This window comes from Lathyrus oleraceus, chromosome 3 (assembly GCF_024323335.1).
Source record: "Lathyrus oleraceus cultivar Zhongwan6 chromosome 3, CAAS_Psat_ZW6_1.0, whole genome shotgun sequence".
Classification (NCBI taxonomy): domain Eukaryota; kingdom Viridiplantae; phylum Streptophyta; class Magnoliopsida; order Fabales; family Fabaceae; genus Lathyrus; species Lathyrus oleraceus.
The window spans coordinates 533,877,993-533,903,269 of NC_066581.1; the positions used below are offsets into that span (position 1 = coordinate 533,877,993).

Sequence of the window (25,277 nt, forward strand, 5' to 3'; positions counted from 1 at the left end):
CCACTAATGTAACACCCTTCTAAATACCCCAAATTATTATAATTAAAATAACAATATATTCATCAGAGTAATTATGCCCCGAAGGGTGTCACACAATCATTTCACAAAATCATTAAAATATCCTGTCATGCTCATTTATTTAATCAAAATAAGGTTCTTTGCATAATTCGCAGCGGAACAAAATTCAACTCAATGTAAAACATGTAACACAATACATGTAAATCATTCAACAACCAATATCAATTTAATTAAAACATCCCCTCCCGATGTTACATCTATCAGAGCATGACCCATAAGAACTACTCTAGACTCCAAGCATTAGCTTCTACTCAACTCATTTCTCGTTACCTGAAAAATAGGCGTAAGGGTGAGTTCCTCAATCAATATAATAAGCATTATAGAACAACATGTAATGCTAAGTAATTAACACATTAATTCACCCTAACCAGACTACACACTCAGCAACGTCAGTATCCGTTCAAACATCATATTCAACAATAGATTCTCAACCATATTCAACATCAATAACACAACACACAATACACATATAATACTGGAATACATCCATTCATATTATATGCCATACATTCATTATGCAATGAGACTCTATGCATGCGGTACCGACTATTTGTGAACATATAGTTCAACCTCACCGTCCAAATCCAGGCACGGCTACCAAGCTCACTAGTCCCACTCATTTGAGACATAGTGACTCACTCACTAATTCCTCACCATGGGAATTAGCTACCACCCCAAATGGGCCATGAAATGCACGCTATTCACCTAGCATACAAACATCAACAACAACAATCACAATGATTTACTCACTAATTCCTCACCATGGGAATTAGCTACCACCCCAAATGGGCCACAACATGCATGCTAATCACCTAGCAATGCAACATCAACAATAATCAAGAATAGACACATGCTCACACTCTAAGCCATAATACAGTCTATTCACAAACGTATACATTCACATCATCATGTATACCATCACACATCATCAACATAATTAATCACAAAAGCACATCATATCATGCCACATACTCAACCACAGTATTAGCCCGCTCTACTAATACCTATACCACTCAAAACAACGGGAAATGACCCCTACAACATCATATCTCAGCTAAGTACATCACTCAGCCTAAACAACCAAAAACTGCACAACAACAGTTCAGGAAAATCCCAACTCTGCCCATACGCGTACTGCCCATGCCATACGCGTATTGCCCAAACCTGGCCAACTCCATACGCGTAATGCCCACTCTCATACGCGTATTGCGCATTTCCTCGCCCCACTCATACGCGTATCACCTGTCCCATACGCGTATGCTACGCGTAACAACTTCCCATTACGCGTACCAACAGAGACCAATTTACGTTCAAAATGTCATCTTTTCCTCCCATACGCGTAAGACTTCCCCCCATACGCGTACCAACATCTCATACGCGTATTGCCTAGTGCCATACGCGTATGACCAGAAACCAGAGCTCACAGATCTGCAATGGCTTTCTCTGCTACGAGATCTACCCAATTCAACCTTCTACAGTCCAATTTTTACACAAAATTCCTTCCCATTGTCTAACTCAAAACAGATCCTATTCGATTCCACAAGGTCTAACATTTCCACACTAAATTCCTACGAATTCTTCAATTATATTCCAATTTTCGTTCCTCTCAACAGTTCACAAATTCAACATATATTATCCAATCATAGGTAAAACAATGGTCTATCACTACCCAGTACATATCATCCCATAATACCCGTTAATTGATGATAAACCCCCCTTACCTGAGTTAATCCGGCAGCTTCCGAGCTCCAAGCTTCTCCTTCCTTCAACCTTCGTTCTCTGGCTTTTTGCCCTTTCTGCCTCTTTTCCCTTTTCACGTGAAAACAATAAACCTTTTTACCAAATGGGACCTTTTTACTGATTTCCACTTTTATTCCAATTATAAAATAATAATCCAATAATAATAATCCCAATAATTATTATTCCCAAAAAATAATAATATTAATCCAAACTTCCAATTATTCAATTAAATTAATAAATACAATATTAATTTAAATTAAATAATTAGCTTATTTTAATTGGGGTGTTACAGTTGCCCCCGTCGAAGTGCGTACTGAAGTGCGATAACCATGGAGAGCAAATGGTAACATCTCGTGCCAGTCTTTGTACGTTACTGTCATCTTTTGTATGATCTTCTTAATGTTCTTATTAGCAGCCTCCACGGCGCCATTCATCTTTGGCCGGTACGGAGAAGAGTTATGGTGCTTAATTTTGAACTGCGTGCAGAGTTCAGTAATCATCTTGTTGTTCAAATTAGTACCATTGTCAGTGATAATCCTTTCAGGGATGCCGTATCGACAAATAAGGCTATTCTTGACGAACCGTGCCACCACATTCTTGGTGACAGAAGCGAATGAGGCTGCCTCTACCCACTTGGTGAAGTAATCAATAGCGACGAGAATGAAACGATGTCCATTAGAAGCCGTAGGTTTAATCTCCCCGATCATATCGATGCCCCACATTGCAAAGGGCCAAGGAGCTGTCAACACGTTCAATGGAGCAGGAGGCACATGTACTTTGTCCGCATAGATCTGACACTTGTGACAGGTTCTGGAGTGATGGTGGCAATCAGCTTCCATGGTAGACCAATAATACCCTGACCTCAGAATCTTCTTGGCCATTGTATGTCCATTAGAATGTGTCCCAAAAATACCGTCATGCATGTCTTCCATAATCTTTTTTGCTTCCTTTTTATCCACGCAGCGAAGCAGAGTCAAGTCATGATTACGTTTGTATAACACTCCATTACTCAGAAAGAATTTAGCGGAGAACTTCCTCAGGAATTTTCTGTCATTGATGGATGCCCCTTCAGGGTATTCCTGAGCTTCTAAGTATCTTTTTACGTCGTGGAACCAAGGTTTTTCCCGTACTCCCTCAGTGTTAAGTTCATAACAGTATGCCGATTCATCTAGTCGCTCAATGGTAATCCCGGGAGCTTCACCGTCCCATCTGACTCTGAACATAGATGACATGGTAGCTAATGCGTCTGCCAACTGATTCTCTTCTCGTGGAATATGTTCAAATGTAATCTCTTCAAAGTATGGAAGTAATGTCATTACCTGCTCTCGATAAGGGATGAGATTTGGATGTTTAGTATCCCATTCTCCTTTGATCTGACTGATTACCAAGGCCGAATCTCCGTACACACTCAAAAACTTGATTCGCCAATCTATAGCAGCTTTGAGTCCAAAAATACATGCTTCATACTCAGCCATATTATTGGTACAATGAAAACATAGTCTAGCTGTGAAAGGCGTATGGTAACCCTCGGGAGAAATGAGTACAACCCCAACACCATGGCCCAATGCATTAGAAGATCCATCAAAGACCATAGTCCATCGGGATCCCCATTCGGATCCCTCATCTGGTTTAGGTTTTTCGTAATCCGTAACAAGCATGACATCCTCATCTGGGAACTCAAAATTCATAGATTGGTAATCGTCCACCGCTTGATGAGCCAAATGATCAGCTAGCATGCTTCCTTTGATTGCTTTCTGGGTAGTATACTGGATGTCGTACTCTGTTAAGATCATCTGCCATCTCGCTATTCTTCCGGAGAGGGCAGGCTTCTCGAACATGTATTTGATGGGATCCATCCTAGAAATCAACAAAGTGGTATGATTCAACATATACTGTCTTAGTCGGCGAGCAGCCCAGGCCAAAGCACAGCAAGTTCTCTCGAGCAGTGAGTATCTTGTTTCACAGTCGGTAAACTTTTTGCTCAGGTAGTATATGGCATGCTCTTTTCGACCAGACTCGTCATGTTGCCCCAATACGCACCCCATTGAATTTTCTAACACGGTCAAATACATGATTAGGGGTCTTCCTTCGACTGGTGGTATCAGAATTGGAGGTTCCTGGAGATATTTCTTGATTTTGTCAAAGGCTTCTTGGCATTCGTCATTCCATATCATCTCTTGATTCTTCCTCAGTAATTTGAAGATGGGTTTGCAAGTGGCGGTCAAGTGGGAGATAAATCGGGCAATGTAGTTCAAGCGTCCCAAGAAACCTCTGACCTCCTTCTCCGTACGGGGAACTGGCATTTCTTGAATAGCTCTTACTTTAGCTGGGTCAACCTCAATTCCTTTACCACTGACAATAAAGCCCAAGAGTTTACCGGATCTTACCCCAAAGGTGCATTTGTTCGGATTCAATCTCAACTTGTACTTCTTCAACCTCTCGAACAGTTTGTATAAATGATCGAGATGTTCCTCTTCAGTATGAGATCTGGCTATCACGTCATCCACATATACTTCTATCTCATGATGAATCATGTCATGGAACAAAACCACCATAGCACGCTGGTACGTTGCCCCGGCGTTCTTTAGACCGAATGGCATTACTTTGTAACAGAAAGTGCCCCATTGCGTCACAAACGTAGTTTTCTCCATGTCCTCAGGTGCCATCTTAATCTGATTATAACCCGAGAATCCATCCATGAATGAGAATACTTTATGTTGAGCGGTGTTATCTACCAGAACATCAATGTGCGGGAGTGGAAAGTCATCTTTGGGACTCGCTTTATTCAAATCTCTGTAATCTACGCACATTCGCACCTTACCATCCTTCTTTGGCACTGGCACCACATTAGCAACCCATTGAGGATAAGAAGTAACGGCTAGGAAACCGGCATTGAATTGTTTCATAACCTCGGCTTTGATTTTCTCAGACATTTCAGGACGCATGCGGCGAACCTTTTGCTTGACGGGACGACAGTCTTCCTTCATGGGCAGACGATGCACTACTATGTCAGTATCCAATCCGGGCATGTCTTCATAAGACCAGGCGAAAACCTCTACATAGTCATGTAACATCCGAATCAATCTTTCTTTGACACTGTTTTCCAATCCTGCTCCTATTCTGACTTCTTTTCTTTCCACTTCAGTACCTAGATTTACGACTTCGAGTGACTCTTCATGCGGCTGTATAGTCCTTTCCTCTTGCAGTAATAGTCTGGCAAGCTCTCCAGGGACTTCACAATCTTCCTCACTTCCATCTTCGGCTTGGTAGATCGGATTTTCAAAGTCATAATGAACAGTAGCGGAATTATTGTCAATAGGATCCAGAGTGGATACGGATCTGCGATTTGTGACGTGAGTGTGTGTAAGAATGCATAGCTTGTTTGAAAGACGACAGGAAAAATAAAGAGCGCAATATTTGAATGCGAAAAAGTCCATTGATTTATTGAATATGAATATGCTTATGAAATGACAAAACCCTTAACAAATTAGCTATTGTGCCCCGGGCGTAGACACAATGCTTTAAGAAGTTCAATTGAAAAATTAAAATTTGCAATACTAAATGGATAATAACAATTACTCCTGACTAAAGGAGATCGGGATAGTGTCTTCAGCCCTCCAATTATTGAGTCCGTCGCCAATTGTTGGGTAGATCCAGCTATCCAGGTCGCAATCACTGTCAGCATCCTCTACAGCATTGATTTGATCTTTGACCATCTTTTCAGAGCTAAATCCCAGACCAGATTTATCAGACTTGTAGGGTATGCTGATCAGTTGACCCCAGCCAGTATAGCCACCATCTTCAACCACAGCTTGAGCGTCCTTCAGGGAAACCATGGCAGGAGAAGCTCGAATAACCTCAGGCACAAGGGGAGTCGGCTTAAAGACAGGATTGGGCGGAGGAACCACTTCAAATGACTGAGACGGAGTCTCGAAGAATTCACCATCCATCTCGACATATCTGAAGGTATGCACACTACTGACAATGTATTCTTCTTCCCCACACACAGTGACGATCTTACCCTCTATTGGATACCTCAGCTTTTGATGGAGAGACGAAGCTACAGCACCTGCCTCATGAATCCAAGGGCGTCCCAGTAAGCAGGAATAAGCGGGGCGAATGTTCATTACGTGAAAAGTAGTGTCGAAAACCTGAGGTCCTATCTTGATAGGGAGAACCACTTCACCATGGACAACACTCTTTGCACCATCGTAAGCACGCACCACAATGTCACTAGGTTTCAATTCAATGCTCTTGCAGTCAAGTTTATCGAGCACGGCTTTCGGTAACACATTCAAAGAGGATCCATTATCGATCAACACATGAGACAGGGTGATCCCTTTACACTCAATGGAGATATGCAGGGCTTTATTGTGGTTCTTTCCCGCCGGCGTCAGGTCAGCATTGGAAAAACCTAGGCCACCGTCGACAGTCAGATTAGCAACATAGTTTTCGAACTGATCGACGGAGGTCTCCTGAGGTACATGAGCAGTCTTCAAGAATCTTATCAAGGCATGGGCATGAGATTCAGAGGATAACAACAAGGACAACATCGAGATTTTAGACGGGGTATGCCCCAACTGTTCTACCACATCAAAATCACTCTTGCGGATGATTTTCAGCACTTCTTCCATTTCTCGTTTGGCAACGTCTTCAGTAGTAGCTTCGATCGGTGTCTCTGACTGAGAAGGGTTGACTGATTCCTTTCCTCGGTTTTCGGGAACCGGAGGTGAGATCTCTGGAGAGAAGATCCTTCCGCTTCGAGTAACTTTACTAGTCCCAACAATGTCATTAGGATTAGCAGGATCACCAACTTGCTTTACGCCATGGACATAAACATCACCTCCATAATTCCACGGAATAGCTTTGCTTGAGGAATACGGGATCGGGCCAGGTGCAGTAATGATCAGGGGAGCTACTCTGGGCTCAGCAATAATCTTCACAGGTATTCTGGGAGCAGTAATCTTCACTGGAACCTTGGACCTTGCAATCACAGATACTTCTTCAACAGGGTTTTCCGTCTTAGAAACCCTTTCAAAGAGAATTGTACGATCGTCCATCAGCTGTTGAATACCATTCCTCAACTTCAGACAGTCCTCGGGCCGGAGTATGCAGAGATTGCAATCTTCAGTACAACCTGGAAATAAACCAGCTCGCAATAAATTCCTCTTTATGATCGGGAGAGGAGATGTTAAGTCCGCTATAGTAGTGATGAGAGAATCGTCATCGAGAGCATTAACAGCCTTGTCATGATTAGGCATAGGAGCAGTGATGACATTAGGAGTCTCCGGAGGCTCGAACTCAATTTCCCCGGCGTCGATCATGTCCTGAATTTTATTCTTCAACAGCCAACAATCGTTTGTATCATGCCCGGGGCTATCGGAGTGATATGCACACCTGACATTGGGATTATAACGAGGCGAAGCAGTGTTGACATTTGCAGGAGGACCTCTGAGAGTGATTAAATTTACCTTCAGCATGCTTTTCAGTGCTTGTGCTAAAGTCATATTGAGCTTGGTAAACTGCCTTCTTGGTCTGTCTTGTCTTTGCTGGAAGTTTTGAGCTGGCGGGGCTGCGATTGTCACTGCTCCAACGGCATGGTCACCATTTTTCTTACTATGATTCTTTTGACCATACACAGCGTTCGATTCATTCTTCCCATGGTAGGACTTTTTACCGCTTATAGAAGTAGCCGCCTGTAACTTTCCACTTCGAATGCCGCTCTCCACCCGTTCACCTGTCAGTATAAGTTCAGTGAAACCTGATGAAGAACTCCCCAGTAGGTGGCTGTAGAATGGGCCAGTCAGGGTACCCATGAACAGGTCTACTAATTCTCGGTCAGTCATAGGGGGTTTGACTCTGCCAGCCAAATCTCTCCATTTCTGAGCATACTCTTTGAAGCTTTCTTTAGATCCCATAGCCATATTCTGCAACTGTAGCCGAGTAGGCGCTAATTCAGAATTGTACTGGTACTGCTTATAGAAAGTTGTTGCTAAATCAGTCCAGGTGCGGATGTCAGAGCTCTCGAGCTGATAATACCATTCCAACTGGGTGCCAGACAGACTTTCTTGGAAGAAATGGATCCACAGTTTCTTATCAGTGGTATGCGGCTGAATCTTTCTCACATAAGCCCTTAGATGCATCTGAGGACAAGACGCACCATCGTACTTAGTGAAAGTGGGGATTTTGAATTTGCGGGGAATGGTTACATCGGAGACCAGACCCAGACTTTCGAAATCCAGACCAGGTGTCTTCTGACCCTCCATGGCTAGCATGCGTTCCTCCAGCAATTTATACTTATCATCTCTCGGAGAGTACTGTTCATTTTCATACTCTTCATCGTCATCCTCAGGGTTAGAGAAATCAGCATTCTCCTCCTCTGAATCATTCTCCGCCCCCTCTTCTGGACCATTCGGGATTCCAAATTTGATTCCCGTAGCCTGTCCTTTACGCCTTCTTCCCGGGTTAATGAAACTCACAGCTTTCTTGTCCTTCTTCTTTTCGGCCAAAAGAGCCTTCAGTTCCTCCTGCCCCTTGGATAAGCTTAGCATCATCTCCTTGAATTGAGCATTCTGAGTCTGGAGATCTTTGACAGTTTGTTCGAGATCCATTTTTCTGTTTAAGAGGCAGACCGTGAGAATATGGTCCTTTGGAATACCTGTTATGCAATGTTATGTTATGCGATGCAATGCATGAAATGTTTTCAAGGACTTTTGGGAATTTAACTTTGCGTAAGTTGCCAACAAGAGAGAAATGTTTATTGCTAATTTTTTCCATGTTCATTACAAAAAAAATACAATGAAAGTTCAAGTCTCCCAGGGGCGACTTCTTTTTGGGCGAAGATATGCATTGAGTCTTCGTTCCTCATTAAGCTGACTGGTGAGCTCTAGTACTTTCTTCCTTTCTGCATTGAACTGAGCTTCGAAAGTATCTCTCTCCTCTCTCAACTGGGTCCAGGATCTTTTCAATTCCTCAACATCAGTAGGCCTATCTGGATAAGGAATGGTCTGGGAAGTACCTCCTTCGACCTCTGATTCAACAATCAATAGTCCGACTGCAAGATATGGCATGACAAGTTCGCGAGCTCTGGCGCGTACCCATCTGAGATAAGGCTCCATAGGAATAGAATTTTTCTTTCCTAAATTGCTTCTTTTCACCATGCCCCAAGCTCGTACAAACCTTTGGCGGAGACCTTGAGAGTCATTGTCATAGTCAAACACTATACCTTGAACAATCATTTCATGCGGACCATCCCTTCGAGCATACCCAAACTGACGTAGGGCTAAGGTAGGATTATAAGTAATACCTCCTCTTATCCCCATGAGGGGTACATTAGGGAATTCTCCACAACGGTCGATAATGATAACATTTTCTCTGAGGTTAGAACACCAACGGATGTCTAAATGGGAGAGTGCCATTATCCTTTGGGACCATTTCAGATTTTGATCATTCTTCAAGATTGATTGAGGAAGGTGCGAAATAAACCACCTAGACAACAAAGGTACGCAGCACATGAGAGTCCCTTGCTTCTTCATAGTACGAGTGTGAAGGGAATGCAAGACATCTCCAAGCAAGGTAGGCACAGGGTTATGAGTGAGGAATATCTTAATAGCATTCACATCTATGAATTGGTCCGGATTAGGGAATAGCACCAAACCATAGATTAACAATGCTAGAACATCTTCAAAAGCATGGACATTCATAACTTTTAGGAATTCTCGGGCCTTACTTATCAGAAATTTGGCAAGTAAACCTTTAATTCCACTTCTTGTTACCCAATTAGTTTCAATGTCGGACTTTGTCATGTGTAAAGCTGCGGCAACTTCTTCGGCCTTTGGCATCTTTTCTAAACCGCTGAAGGGTACTTGATCGAGGATAGGTATCCCAAGCAGCTTGGAAAACTCTTCCAATGTGGGTACCAACTGATAATCTGGGAAAGTGAAACAATGATGCTTAGGATCGAAGAACTGGAATAGGACTCTCATCATATCTTCTTTGAAACCAGTGGTAACTAAGTTGAGAAGATGACCATGTTTCTTGTTGAACTGAGCATGATCGGGGAGTTCTGACACCAAATCCTTGAGTTGAGGAGAGATTGCTACAAGATTGATCCGGATAGTCTTCCTGGAAGCCATAACCTGTTCAACAGAGCAAAGCTAAATTCCTAAGTCCTTGAAATGGTTAGTATGATGATGTTATGATGTTATGATGTTATGATGTTATGCAAGCACAAGCATGTCACACAACAATTATTCCTAGGTTTTAGGGCTTGCATGAGTTCCATAGGTAAGTACCCTCCCCACTGAAGTTTGGTTGGTTCAACCTGTCCTAGAATAGTAACCGGGTTCTAGAAGGATCTCAGATCATCGACCTTTCTTTAGGTCCACTTCAGTGCAACACCAAATGGTTGACCGAAGCTTCCCTAAAGTCCAATCTCAAAGAGTGTAGTATCGAGTATCAACCAACCTCAGTCGGAACCGAAGCCAGTTATCTCACTACTTTCTAATGGCTAGGATGAGTCAATTAGGGTTCTAAAGGTCTGGTTAATGCTTTGATGACACCACGCGGAAGCCAAATTTTTCCTCAAATAACATGAGGACCATCAGGACAACCAAAGTGTCACATTAACCGTAGCTATCATTTTGACCATTCCAGTATACGCCGGATAGTCGCGATGATCTATTGCTACTTACCTAAGGTACACTAGATCCGGGTGTAGGATCTTTCACTCAAAGCCCCCTTAAAAGAAGGAATAATAAAACATAAATTGATTTTTTTTTTTTTTTAAGATGGACCTCTCTTTGTAGTCCCCAGCAGAGTCGCCAGTTCTGTCATACGGTGAACTGGACTTTATCGGATTTGTAATCGCAATGTCGCGGTTAGCAAGAGTCGCCACCGACTTTTCTTTTATCCAATAAGGAAAGGTGGAAAAGAACAGGAAAGACCTTAATTTAGATTCTTAGGTTCGGGAGGTACGTTATACAAAGGGAAGGTATTAGCACCCTTTGTATCCATGGTTACCCATGGGCTCTTAATTGCTCAATCATTTATGTTTTTCTAGTTTGGCAAAGTGGTTGAGAAATGTGTAGGAAAATGTTTTGAAAAAGGAGAATTTAACTTTGTAATGATTCTTGTATGAATGTATACAAAGTGGTCATCTCATTTAGTTTTTGAAAATAGCTTAAAAAAATAGTTTGGAAATGTGTGAGGTGTGAAAAGTATTTTAGGTTATGAATGAGCAATTAAGGGTTATACCTGTCCGAGGTCTTTCCGGGCATTTCCTATCCTTATGAGGGTAAAACTGTCCTTACTATTGAGAAGTAAGTAGTTTTATCCTTTGGATGTAAAAGGGTCATCGTAGGATCATCGATTGGTCATTGAAGGCAACATTTGTAAGGATACCTTAGCATTCGAAGGGACGATCATCATTTAACCGTAGGCTACACCGAAGGGTCATCGAGGGACAAAATCGTATTTTCGAAGGCAACATCCGAGGGACTATGATTTATTTTATGATGATTTAATCGAAGGGCCATTGCTAAGTGTATCCCCACATTCGCGGGACATGACCGTATTACGTAATCGTGGGGTAATAAAGAGATGTCCGATGTTATTTATTTAAAGTCCGGATTTTAACAATTAATTAAATAGCCGTAATCAGTTAGGTAATTAGGTCCACAGGAAATCAATGAAATCAATACATTAAAAATCAAGCTTGGTGATTAAAGATGAATCTCCATATTAAACTTAGGTCATCCAAAAACCATCTCCTCAAGAATGTCCACACCTAAAGCGGCATGCCTAGCCGGTTATTTCTTTGGAAGTATGCTAGCCTTTACATCATGCAACACACGGATTAGAGCATTGAGGCAAAATACAATTGGAAATTGCCCCATAAATAAATATAACAATCAGGAAGTTAAGCCAAATAATGCAGAATCATGATTAGATAAACATAAAATGGGCAACAAAGAGACAAAGCAGCCCCTGTCCCGTTCGCCTCTGCTTCGCCTAGCGAAGGCTCAGCGAAGGCTCGCTGCAGGCTCGCCTAGCGATGAGCTAGCGAGCGGCCACGGGTTTGAAGTTTGAGAACAGTATGACCTCAACCTGCGGCATGGCTTATGGCATTCAATACATAATTATACGGTTCAGCATTCACAATATTCAGGCACACTTAAATTCACATGCAAAACTTCGAATATGTTTATGAGTTCAATTATAGTATCGCATGCAAGTTAAGAACATGAAATGGTACCACATGCCAAATGAGATCACAAAGCGGTATCACATGCAGATTAAGAACCTAAAGAGGTACCACATGCAAAATAAGAACTTAAAGTGATAATCACATGCAAATTAAGAAAATAACGCGATAATAGTGATGCAAACCTGTTGGCGATCGAATTGCAACCTTGAATTGGCGAGCCGGATCGGGTTAGGCGGCGGTAGCTTCGGAGCGGGGCGCGGCCTTCAGGGTTTCTTTACTCGGAATTTTCTAAAGTAGCCTCAGGGTTTCCGTGCCAGGGTTTCCGTCCGTCTTCCTCTGTTTTTCGTCCGTCTGTGTGTGTTCTTTTTCGTGGCAGAAGAGCAGGTATTTATAGTAGTGGTAGTAGTGACCTAATGGGCTTAAAATGAGGTCCAAAAATTCAAATTCTCGCAAGCTTCGCTAGGCGAAGGAATTGCTCGCCTAGCGAGCAAGCTAGGTTTGGGCTTTTTCTGGACCTGATGCTTCGCTGGGCGAGTGGCATGCTGAGATATTCGCTAGGCGAAGGGAATGCTCGCCTAGCGAGCAAGCTATTTTGGGCCGCTTGTGGATTAGGCCTGTTGTGAGCTGGGCTTTTGTCCATTTGATATCAGTGCCTTGCAGATCAAGTCAGAGGGTCTTGGAAAATGCTTTGTAATACCAACGGGCAAATTTTGGGGTATGACACTTTGGAACAGATTAAAAATGATAAATTTAACATAATAAGATTCAACAATTAAAGGATATTAAATGTTTATTTCAACTCCCCTACTTCTACTTGTTGATGAATTGTATACTTAATGCATTTTTAATATGTTAAAGTATTATGGAGAATTAACAAGGTCACTGCACCCAATTCCTTGGTGTATAACTCACTAAATTACACAATAATTTCTTAATTCCTTAGGCCAATTCAGAGTTAACTTAGGAATTTTACGTTCGTTCAGTCACAAGCCACAACTTCTAATTACCCATTCCTAGTTAATTACAAAGTTAAATAATTGCCTTTGATCAGATCAGTAGACTTATGGTCAATAATTCATACTCATCTGATATCAATTTGTTCATTCATCAATGAAAAAAAAACATTAAGATTAAGAATAATTAAATAATAACAATATCATAAAAGAATTCATTAAATCTCAAACAACTATATGATTCAACAAGTAGGGCGAAAATAGGGTAGGCTAGGCTTTAGAAGGCTTGAGCCTAGCCTACGAAAAACTTACAAGGCCTGAGCCTGTCCTGCGGCCTACTATAGGCTCTTTTTTTGGTCTGGCCTAGCCTTTTTAAAAGTCTGGGTTGTCCTGAAAGCCTGTTTAAAAGCATGTTTCTTATTAAGGTTTTTAATTAATCCATATTATTTAAGAAGCTTTATACATCGGTCTATATATGCATATATAGGTCGACATATTTAACATTTTTTCTAATATATATGCATGTGTAGGCCATCCTATTTAGCATTTTTCTAATATATATGCATATATACATCAACCTATTTACAGTATTTTTAATATATATATATATATATATATATATGAAAATATTAGCCGACCTATAAGATTTCATAGACTTTTTAAATAGCCTAAGCCTGACCTATTTAATTAAATAGGCTCTTAAAAAAGCTTAAGCTTGAGTATTTTATTAAATAGGTCTGACCTGGTCTGACCTTAAATAGGCTAGGCTATAGGCCCCTGTAGGCCGGTTTGACCTATTCTCATCCCTACCAACAAGGTACAAGCAAATTTGTCTCAAAAGATCTAATTTAAGGAATCTAGCTACTTATAGTGCATGTAACAATTACCATGAGCTTCGATGAAGAATGTATAAAAAACAAGGAAGATAGATGTCTTCAATGACTTCAAAAACCCTCAAAATACTGCCTTTAGAACTCCAAGTCGTCACTTTCTCTATCAAATTTGGAACTCCTAAAAAAGTAGCCAAAAAGAACTACTTATAGCAAACTCTGCGTGATAACTAACCACACCATCACACCTATGTGCATCGTGACCACAATGTGACATCATAGCGCATACAATGCAAGCACCGCAGTCGCTTGAAATCCAATGGCTAATTCATTCCATGTTCTTCCTTTTTCTTCAATATTTTCACTAAGTATATATTTCTTCCTCTTTATGGCTTTTTGCTCACTTCTTCACACTTTGGCATGAATTTGGCTTAATATTTCACCGATTTCATCCAAAATTGCTCGTAAAAATCACGTAACGATGAATATCATCAGAACCCCAAACTTACTATGTTGTCTGTCCTCAAGTAACATGTCTACATACAAAACATTTCACTAGAATTAAAATGCTCACCCTTACCAATGAACGTCACATTAATTTATCTGATCAATAATTATGTTCCCTCTTTCAGTCCAATCAACTTGGAAAAGTTCTTCCAAATACACAAGTACTTAGCATGTCTCTTATCTCACATATATGCACTCAATTTGACAGGGTAATCGCACAATCAACATACAAAATCATTTACCAATGAGTTTATGAAATTTATAATTAAATCAATCAAATTCATATTTAAACACACACTTTTGAGTTCTTTTCAAGGTTGTAGCGTGACTTATGTCAGGGTAGGATAATTTAGGATAACAGACTTAAATATTTGGAGTTAGGTACCTAGTTTTCATGATGTTACCTTTTCCCTTTCATATCACGCTTTTCTTGATCACTTGGTACTAGAGAATGCAATTTTGTTGGACCTATTTATCATTATTTTTCACAATTTTTTTAAGAAGCTATTGTTAACTCTTTTTTTCTTGACCAATTTCTCTTGTACCCCAATCCCAAACTTAAACATTACTAACTTTCAAGAGCAACCAAAAATTTATTCTTTTGCATCAGACAAGTAAAACACTTATTTCTACCTAACTGCAAAAATGGTGGAAAGAATTAATATTTCAAGACAAATGGATATAAAATAGGTTATGTAACCAAAAGAAGAAGTAATGCTCAAAGTGGTTAGCAAATGATATAATCATATTAAAATAGGGTGGCTTACAAAGGCTCTGAGTTTTCACAAACAACTACCTAAGTGTGTTTTTATCAGACCAATAGACTCAATTTATAAACAATGCAAATTCTAAAAATAACTAATGCACAAATACTCTCATAAGAAGGAAAAGTGAACAATGGAAATATTTAGCTCAAACCTTACTAGCTGAGGTATATGGAGATTTAGTACAAGTAGTTGGTGTTCCTTTTCTTCATCAACTTTCATGCTGCAATGTAACTTCATTATTGATATCTTTTGTTCATTCTTTTCTTTGTGACTTTTTATTTTCTTTTTCACAATGGAATTGGTAAGGTAGCAAAATAAAACTAAAAGAAACAACAAAACCAAATAAGTTCATTAATTTAAGCAAATATAAGTACAAAAGGAAGAGATTTCTTAAGAGATAGCCAGTACTCTTCCTTGGATCATAATAGAAAAGGGAAATAGACTGAAATAAAAACTCAAAATGAAATAAAGCTAAATAACATTGATCTGTGGGTTGTGTAGCGGGGTATTCATTACCTTTAGGTTTATTGACTAAACCAAAAGTAAACATACAATTCGAGTCGCCACCGCACTTTTATTTGTCCAAAGGAAAGGCTAAAAAGCGAACAAAAGCCAAGTAAGAAGTTTTATCAAATCAAAAACTAATAAAAATGTCAGAGATCTAGGTAAGGGGGTTGGTTATGAGATGGGAAGGCTTTACGCACCCAAAACATCCTTAGTACTCTGAGGGAACCTCTTTTTGCCAAACATGTGTTGTAGGTTGGTATTTGTGAAAATATTTGTGCAAAAGATTGGAGGGATGGGAAGAGAATAGATTATATTTACAATTTTTGTTGTTTGAATGGATGAACCCATTGCCTACGTACCATCACAAAGGTAGGATCAAAACCTCGTAGTTCGGGGTAAAAATCACAAAGATTGGTGAATTGATTTGAACAAAGGCCTTAAGGTCTTTTGTTATTCAAAGGGAGAAAACTCAACCTAAACTAACAATCCACCATGTGAGGAAGGCTTCAACATACTAGCGAGGGATTAACCCTATAATAAGTATGGAAGACTTATAATCCAATCACTAAGGATAAGGTGAGGTTTACATCAACCACTATGATAACTCAAACCTATGGCTAATGTTTATGAAAGGTTTTAACAAAGGTGGCCATTGGAACCACAAAAACAACTTGAAGTGAGTTGTATTTATAAGTTAGACTTATTTACAAAATAAAGTCAAAGTTGAATTAAGATTCATTCACAATGAGTATTAATGAAAAGATTTTGAAAAGTCAAAGGCATAAGGCCTAGGTTTCTAATTTGAAAATAATGTCAAAGTTTGCACGAAATGAGTTTGGCTTGGGTTAGAATGAGGAGAAGAAGAGAAGGGCTAGTCATAAAGCATACAAGGATAAGATAGAATATAAAACACTTGGAGTTCCTTTTCTTGAGATCATAAAGATGATTCAAGATGCTCCTTTCCTTTGGACTTAGCAAACAACAAGTAATCACACAATATTTGGATTCAAGCTCCTAGGATCTCCATTTGGCTTGTCTCTCTTAACTTGGCTACTCATTATAATGGTCCTTCTTACTATATTAAGATGGAATCCCTATCACACAAGAGCAAATATAAAAAAGTTCACAACACAATAATAGGAACGGACGAAGAATGAGTTTAGATTAGGGGTCTTTTGAAGTCAACTTTAACATTTAGCATTCTAAAGGCATGAGGCCTAGTTGCTCTTCAACAAGTTTAGCATTCTAAAGGCATGAGGCCTAGTTGCTCTTGAACTCCTTTAAGCATAGGTAAGCCCTAATTCTAAGTCCGTTCTCCTTTTTGCATTGGGTTCACACAAATAAAGACAAAATAAACACAAGACAACAATATATTTATATACAATAATGAGCTCAAATGAGCAAAAGGAAAATGGCATAAACATAAAATACGTGCTCAAGTGAGCAAAGTAAAAAAGCAATATGAATAGATGAGCAAGAAATAAAGTGCATTAAAGTAAATTGCGAGAAATTAAATGCTCAAATTAAAGTTAGTAATTATTGGTTATGTTAGTGTGTCATAAGACAATTTATCACTATGTTAAGCAATCGTAAGTGGACTAATGTAGTAGTCACACCTATCTGAGGCCGGTCAATAAAACTATAGGCAAATAAACACAAGTTAGTTATCATGACTAGTAAGCCAAGCTCCTACAACTTGCCATGCCAAAAGAAAAGAGGAAAGACCTTGTATGGACTTTAGGTTTTTTGCTTGACCAAGAAGCAACCTATCTTGGACACAAAGCAACTCACTTGATCTTGGATCAAGTTGAGTTTGATTTGGATTAAAGAAGGTTAAACCTCTCATATGTCAAGCCCAACCATAAGACATTAACTCATTGCCCAAAATAAAAAGAAGAAATGAGATGAAGATGAAATGAATGAAAAGAAAATTCAAGCATCAAACACAATTGGTCAAAAGTGAATCAAATCATCATCAAACAATGCTAAACAGAAGAGAAATGAAGATTAGAAGTCAACAAGTCAAACATATTTTTTGGTATTTTTGGAATTAAAATAAATGCAAAATTAAAATGGACAAAATATGGTCAAACCTCAAATTCAAGTCAAATCAACTTAAACAAGTCCAATTAAATTCTCATAGGTCTAACATAGTCAAACAAGGTTTGACAAATTTTTTCAACAATTTTTTAAATCAGAAATTATTTTAAAATAATAAAAAATAACACAATATGAATTAAAATCTCAAATAAATCTCAAATAAATTAAGAAATTGATGAGACTATTTTTCATTGACTTATCATGATCCATATGTGTTAAGAAAATATTTTTGGATTTTTCAGATATCAAAAAGTCCTTAAAATGAATTAAAAACTATTGAAAACCAAATAATTCACAAAAAATATTAAATGAAGTCACAAAAATAATTAAAAATCAAAATATGAAACTAGATTTTTCAAGAAATTTTTTGGCATTGGTCTCATATTTTTGTGACTTCAAATAAAATATTTATGAATTTTTGAAGATAAAATGAATTAAATGAAATTAAATATAAAATAAGAAAATAGCAAAAATCCAGAGCGCTTGGATGAATCCATTAAATGACGTGGCCAGGATCCTAAGGCTCAGAGGCGCGGATACACAATGGACCAAAGTCAAGCGCAGTGCATTGAATTAAAATAAGTCCACATAACACAAGGCCATAATTAAAACGTTTTGGCAAGATCTGAGGGCTCTGGTGCTCCCACGTGGGGGTGGGGGTGGAAACCACCATCTTCTCCGGCCAGCTAACTGTTTCCGGCCACCACGCGTAGGGATTTCAACCTCAATAAAAATAAAAACTAAGGATATCAAAATGAAGTTGGGGTGATGTACATCACCCCTGTAACCTTGGATCTTCCTCAATGTTTCTATTTGGAGAGAAAAAAGAGCTTGAAGATCATGGTGTTTGATCTGAAATGTCACGATTCATGAACTTAAGACCACCACTGGCATGCCTCTTCCTTGAGGACTTCAGAAAATAGTTCAAACCAAAGCAATTCACATTGTATTTCAAGATTCAGATTTAAAAAGTTTGGTGATATACCTTCGAAATGGAGTTTCAAACAGCACGAATTCTCCAAGCTTTTGATCCAATCTTGCTCTAGAAGTGTGATGATGATGCAAGGCTAAGGAATTAAGACTTTAAGATCAACTAAGGATGTTGAAATTTAAGCTTGAAATTGAAAACTGAAATTCCATTGGGTGAGGGTGTGGTTTCAATCCAGCAGCATTTCAGATCTCCTTCAAGTTGGTTTTTGAATGAGCAAGCACTTCTATTTATAGCTAAAATGTGCTGCAAGGTAGTGTTTAGCTCGTGTGCATGGAACTTGGATCCTTCATGCATGGGCCTGTACAGGCGCTTGCAAAGCCCAAGAATGAATGGAAATGCATGCTAAGATCATTTTGAAGTGAATTGGACGTGCACAAGGCCTGGCATTTGCTTGCATTTCAAGTTATGATGTGAATTGCACAAATGGACATAAACATTAAGCCCTTCGAAACTCCCACATGGAAAATCCAAAAATGGTCATGTGAGTAATGGTTGGAAAGATCTTGGAATAAGGAACAAAAGTTATGTTGGGCGAAAATCCATATGGAGTTTGGAAATTTATGAAAACTGGCTGTGAAGTTTGGGGTACAAAACATGTCTAAGTTCCCTTTGAAATTTTTTGCCAAAACCAAGCAACTTCAAGCCCTTCTGTTTCAATGATGCAAGTCTCAAATGGAAAAATCCTCAACATAAAAGTTGTATATATTTTCAATTTGATAAATTTAGACTCAAATTTGGAATCATTTGGATTTTTAATGAGAAAGTTATGGGCACTTAAAGTTAGACACTTTTCAAATTCAATGGTTTTGGTCCAAAGTGACCTATAATGTTTTGTATTATAACATGTGTTTATTTTAGGATTATGAAATTTTGTCCAACATAACATTTGAAGTGGACATCTTAATATTTCCAATTCAATTGGTCTCACCTCAAAATCATAAAAAATAAGGAAGTTAGGTCCTTGGGAAGTTGACCCAAAATTAGGGTTTCAGTCAAAATGACCTATAATGTTTTGAAATGAATGATGACCTTCCAAGTTTCAAATGGATTTTTGATGAACATGAACTTTGTTAATATGGTTCTTAAGAACATGTTTGATCTTGGTGTCATATTCATTTGACAAACACATCACAAGTTGTGTCTCAGTGATCCTCAACTTAGTCAGATGACTTAACTGGTCAACTTCTCAAGGCCAAACTTCAAATCTTGATGAATGAATGATTGAGGATACTCACATAGGCTCATATATGCACAAAATGATGAAGGAAAGAACTTCCCTTGATTAAATTTGATCATAGGTTAAGGTTGCTTCATGAGCAAGGCACAATCAATGCACAGTTGAATTAGGGTTTCCTTGGGAAACAACCCTCGAGCCCTTTGGGTTATCTTGATCAAATTGGAAAATTTAGATACTTGGGGAACGTATATGATGATTAGGAACTTTGTGGACCATTGTCATGCTTGTTCTCATCTTCATTTAGCCACTTCATTGAGCTTAGGAGCCTCCTATGAGCATTGGGGCACATGATCACTTGAGCTTCAAAACAAAAAGAGTTAGTGACATATTTTTGTGCTTTTGGTTAGTGAACAAAATAAGAAGAGCAATAATATACAATACAAGCATGCTTGGTGGTCTCAAACCAACTCACACAAGTCCCACCCTAGGGTTAAGGAGCCACTCATGCTATGATCCTTGAGGCAATGTATTAAGCAAATGATATGATGTCATGAGGGATCTTAGGGTCAAAATTAGGGTCTTACAGATGCCCCTATTTAAGGTCATTCTAGCTGGAGATATGAAGGTTAAAATCTTCGTCTCGACGAGGTAGAATGGGCTTAAATAATAACAAAGAGACGAATTTTGGTCCCTAAGAGACCTCATGATGCAAATGTATGCATGTAAAATAAAATCTTCATGGTGTATAATCGCCACGAAGGAAAAGAAAATCAGAAGAAACTGAAAAAATCCATAGGAGTAACACGCTCACTAAGGAGACAGAGACTCTGGGGAAAATATGGTAAAAATGCATGAGCAGGTCACGACTTGGAAAACTTGCTGGGAGACACGAAGGGATTCCATGAAAATAAATCGATGGAAAGACTCGAGCTGACACAAAGATGCATGTATTGGGGAATATGCCAATACAATAAAGCTATCCACAAAGGATACATCGGATAAAAACCGGACTCAGACGGGGACGTCCACTAAGGACTCAGTTGAGGAAGAAAAACAAGATATTACCGGATACTGGGTAATAAACTTAAAGAGAAACATGTTTTCAAGACACCGGTTACTGGGTGAGAGAATAACACGCTCAAGGATAAAGAATATCTAAGACCGGTATAAGGGTGAGAGATATCAATCATCCGAAACATATGAGGAGGACCTAAAAGGCACATCTCAACTCAGGAAAATCTAACTCCACAGGGGACAAAAAGTCATAATAGGGAGCAAAGGGAAGGAACACCAGGGATACCGGTTACTGGGCATATAATAGGCGACCAACCAAGCGTGAATTGGGAACATATCCAAAATACTCATCATCTGAAAGGAGGGATGAAAAAGCAAACTCGATTTACAGGATGGTCATTCGATTCCACAAAGGAAATATGAATTTTACTCAACTGGGGAAGAAAAAGACTTCGACTGAAGAGCGCATGAGATACATTATCTATTACCGTCATAACGTAGATAACATACTCGCACGGAAGATTATCCACAACCGATTACTGGGTTAATAAAGGATAAATCTACCGAAAAGAAAGGACATCGGGATACCGGTTACTGGGTATAAAATGATGACCAATCAAAAGGAGAAACAATCATCACCAAATGAAAGATGACTCGTGGGGGATGAATTGCTTGACAAAAGCAATCATCTGAGAGATATATCATCGGTTACTGGGTGATATACTCAAAAGTGAAGGAGTATCAATACCGAATATTGGATAAAGATAACCAACAAAGAGGGGATTACATCTACCGGTTACTGGGTAGAAAACCACAGAAATACGACTTACAACTACCGGTTACTGGGTAGAAGGCCACACAATTTGCTGGGGAAAAGGATGAACAATTACTAGTTACTGAGCAATTGATGTAAGTCCAGCGATTGGCATTTTGTTTCCATGTTTGCCTGTGGGTGTTTTGTTTTGTTTGGCGTGCGTGAGCCGAACTACGGTAGCTCTGATTCTCATTCCAGATGAGATACGTAGGCATAGGATGCGATATCCTATCGAGCGTGTTTCCCCTTGTCCCGAACTACGTTGACTCTGATGTTTGTTTCTGACAAACTACGTAGGACCAGGATGCGATATCCTGTCGAGTTACCTTCCTCCGTCTTCCCACCTGTTTATTTTAGTGTTTGTGTGTGCATTCTTTGAGCAGTTTCTTTTAGCAACCTTATCCTATCTTTTTGAGCGTGGATCCCGTCGAGTACGACGGACGTGAGGGGTGCTAATACCTTCCCCTTGCGTAACCGACTCCCGTACCCTGTAATCTCCGGTCGTAAGACCATTTCCTTTCCAGGTTTACTTCGAGCGTTTCCTTTCCCTCTTTGGGATAAATAACGCGCGGTGGCGGCTCTGTGTTGTTTTGTTTTAGCCCGCCGGTTGTTTTTCGCGGATGCGACACCTTGACAACATCAAGGTTCTCATTTGCCTTCAGAGAGCACCCATTTATGCCTGTCAGAGTACCCAAAAATGTGTATCATTCATGGGTGGGATTTAACTATAATGTTAACATTCAATCATCACAATTCCACACCATTCATATGTCTATCTTTGTATTTTGATATCAAAACACCAAAAACAACTTTGAACACAGCTTTCCTCAAGTGCATTTATCTTTTTGCCTCATGAAGCTTGCAGTAGCATGATAAAAGTTCACTTGTGATTATATTTTCAAAAAGACAGCACCTAAACTTAGACATGCCAAGGTGCTCTAAAGTGGGTTAGCAGCAAATATAGTAAAGCTTGAAAAGATGGATTTACCAATGTACATTTTATCAAATGAGAGAAGCTTAACGCACTCATCCGTAGTACCAGTAAATGAATGGGTGACACCACCAGAGAACCTGTCACAAAAGCAGAAATGATTACTCCATTTCACATCCCAAAGTGATTAGGCCTCGAGGTAATTTTTGTAACCCTTCAAAAGATGGGTTAAGAGTTTGGAAAGAACCACATGTATCGTCAAACAAACCTGCCTGGTGCAACTTGTTCTGATAGATGTTGGACATTTTATACCATTTTCCCCCCAATTCCCAAACTTGAAAGGGTAAACAACATAGCTAAGGTTGGCAATGGTACTTTCTAACCAATACGACAAAGTACATTTCTCGAAATGAATAAAATGATAGGCTAAACAAGACGCAGGCCAAAGCAATATTATTTGAATATTTACGATTTCAAAATAGTGAGATCCAACAATCACACCTGTCTTTATTTTTCTCAACTATTTCACAGAAATCTTCAGCTGCTGCTCGCATGTGCAAAAACATAGGCAATTTTGTGATGTATGCCAATTCAAACTGCTTCTCGAAATACCTAGTATCAGAATAAGAATGAGATAATTCATTAATAATTTTAATATTTAAAAAAAGAGTAACACGAAGTAAGGGTAAAAGATTCTAAAGTGACACATGTAGCAACAGATAAACTGTGCATACTTCTTTTGAATCTCTGCCGGGCAAAAATGAAGTCGGTCATAGTCTAATCCACATTCTCCAACTGCAACCACCTGGCAATTGAAAAGAAGAAAGAAGAACGCAAAGTTATTTCTAAAAATGCTTACTTGGACATTCGTTTCAGAACTAGAATACAAGTTCTGCCACTACATAACAACATACATTGTGACATGTCTAGAACTTAAAAACCACTTAAGAAATCAAGATTTAGATCTATGTAGATCTGACATGCACAAGAAAATCTAGTTAAAATAAGATTAGTAGTTTTCTTACTTGCTATAGTTTAAGCATACCTTTCCTTTCTGAATTCCCTCTTTAGCCAATGACAAAAGAGCTTGAAAATGATTTTCTGGATCTCCACTCTCCTCAAATTCCTAAATCAAAACACCAAGTCACATTTACAAGTGCTATTTTCCATCTGACCCAATGCAGTTCAGGGTATGTTGGATGAGAGTTTTGGAGGAATAAGTCTGTATTTTTCTATATATTTGAGATTTTGAAAAAATTGAAATAACGTGATATACTATTATATAACATTTCAATTACACAATTCATTTTTAGAAACATTTTACAGCTTCCTTTATTTAGGTAAAAAGCCCTTTCCTCCAAAATACTTCATCCAAACATACCCCTAAAAATTAAAAGAGAAAAGAAAATAAACCTTGCAACGTGTTGGATGCACACCAACTGTACAGAAAAGTCTTCCTGTCACCGGTCATAAAATTATCATCACAAAAAGATTCTATTTAGAAAAACAGTTTACTTAAGCGCTTACAATATAAATGCTTATGATAAGCATTTCTATAACAAAAAGAAAAAACAAATTCAAACAATTTTCATACAAACTATAAGCTGTTTTTATAATTTCATCTGAAGAGCTTCTGAACTAAGGTGAAAAAAAAACTTATAGACAGTAATAAGTTCATAACTCATAAGTTGTTTTCATAAACTCTCTCATAATCATAAGTGATTATGCCAGTAGCTAAACCCAAATAAGTCAATTTAAACAAGCCCTAAAGCCAAAAAGTAATGAAATGACAAACCATCTGTTTCAGCAATGGCAAGAGCTTCCCTTGATTCCTGAAGAGATCCACCAGTTACCTGCAACACAAATAACATACATAATTAATGAATGATTTAAGCAGAAATGAAAACTGGCAATGCAATTTATACAATGATTCTGTGAACACCATCAACTCTATGTATCCTCAATGGCGAGTCATTATGTCGTTGACGACCTACATATAGGAACGTTAATAGGGCCACAACTTTTCTTTCTTCAATCCCATCTTTTTGAAGAGATCTGAGTACATAATATCACAGGAAATCGTAATGTGCTTTGCATTCGGTAGTAGGAAGTAACGTAGGTCTGAAGGAATGTTTGCCTAAATGGAATTCTGGAGTGGATCCGATGAAAGGAGGAAGTTGAGGCACTCTTGATTTTGTCCTGGGTTGAACAAGGTCTGACGGTGGAGGAACGAAGGGAGTCGTTGTCAAGACTTGAACGTTCTTCCCTCGAAGAGGAGGAGTCGGAGGATTATAACAACTTTGAAGACCACAACTACTTTTAGTTGAGCGGCAGAACAAGTAGCTTTCGAAACTGCCATCTTCTGGTGTCAGATGGAAGGAGTTTTGAACTTGGAGGAATCGGTCTAGAGACAATGATTTATGCTTTAATCAAAGGAGATGGGGATCTGATTCAATTGAATTGATAAGCGGTGAATCGTGAAAATCATATGAATCAAAATTTGATTCCTAGAAACGGCGTCAATGTTCTGCTCTATAACAATATGAAGATTATAGAGGTTGAATTCACAGTGAACTATGGTGGTTTAAGGATTCTTATGCGGTGGATTAGGGGATGACCTATAACGTTAACACTCCAATGCTTACGTCAATAAGAGAGTGA

General features: G+C 38.9%; 1 protein-coding gene across 1 annotated transcript; it reads right to left on the reverse strand.

Moving 5' to 3' along the window:
- Window positions 1-22,313: 22,313 nt before the first annotated feature.
- LOC127132012 (uncharacterized) lies at window positions 22,314-24,975 on the reverse strand. The gene is made up of 9 exons (XM_051060874.1): window positions 24,869-24,975; window positions 24,542-24,671; window positions 24,412-24,469; window positions 24,030-24,073; window positions 23,662-23,742; window positions 23,351-23,421; window positions 23,118-23,228; window positions 22,682-22,756; window positions 22,314-22,364 (listed from the first exon to the last, which is right to left on the reverse strand). The coding sequence occupies exons 1-9, from the start codon at window positions 24,973-24,975 to the stop codon at window positions 22,334-22,336; spliced, it is 708 nt and encodes a 235-aa protein (XP_050916831.1). The 3' UTR covers window positions 22,314-22,333.
- Between the last annotated feature and the right edge of the window lie 302 nt (window positions 24,976-25,277).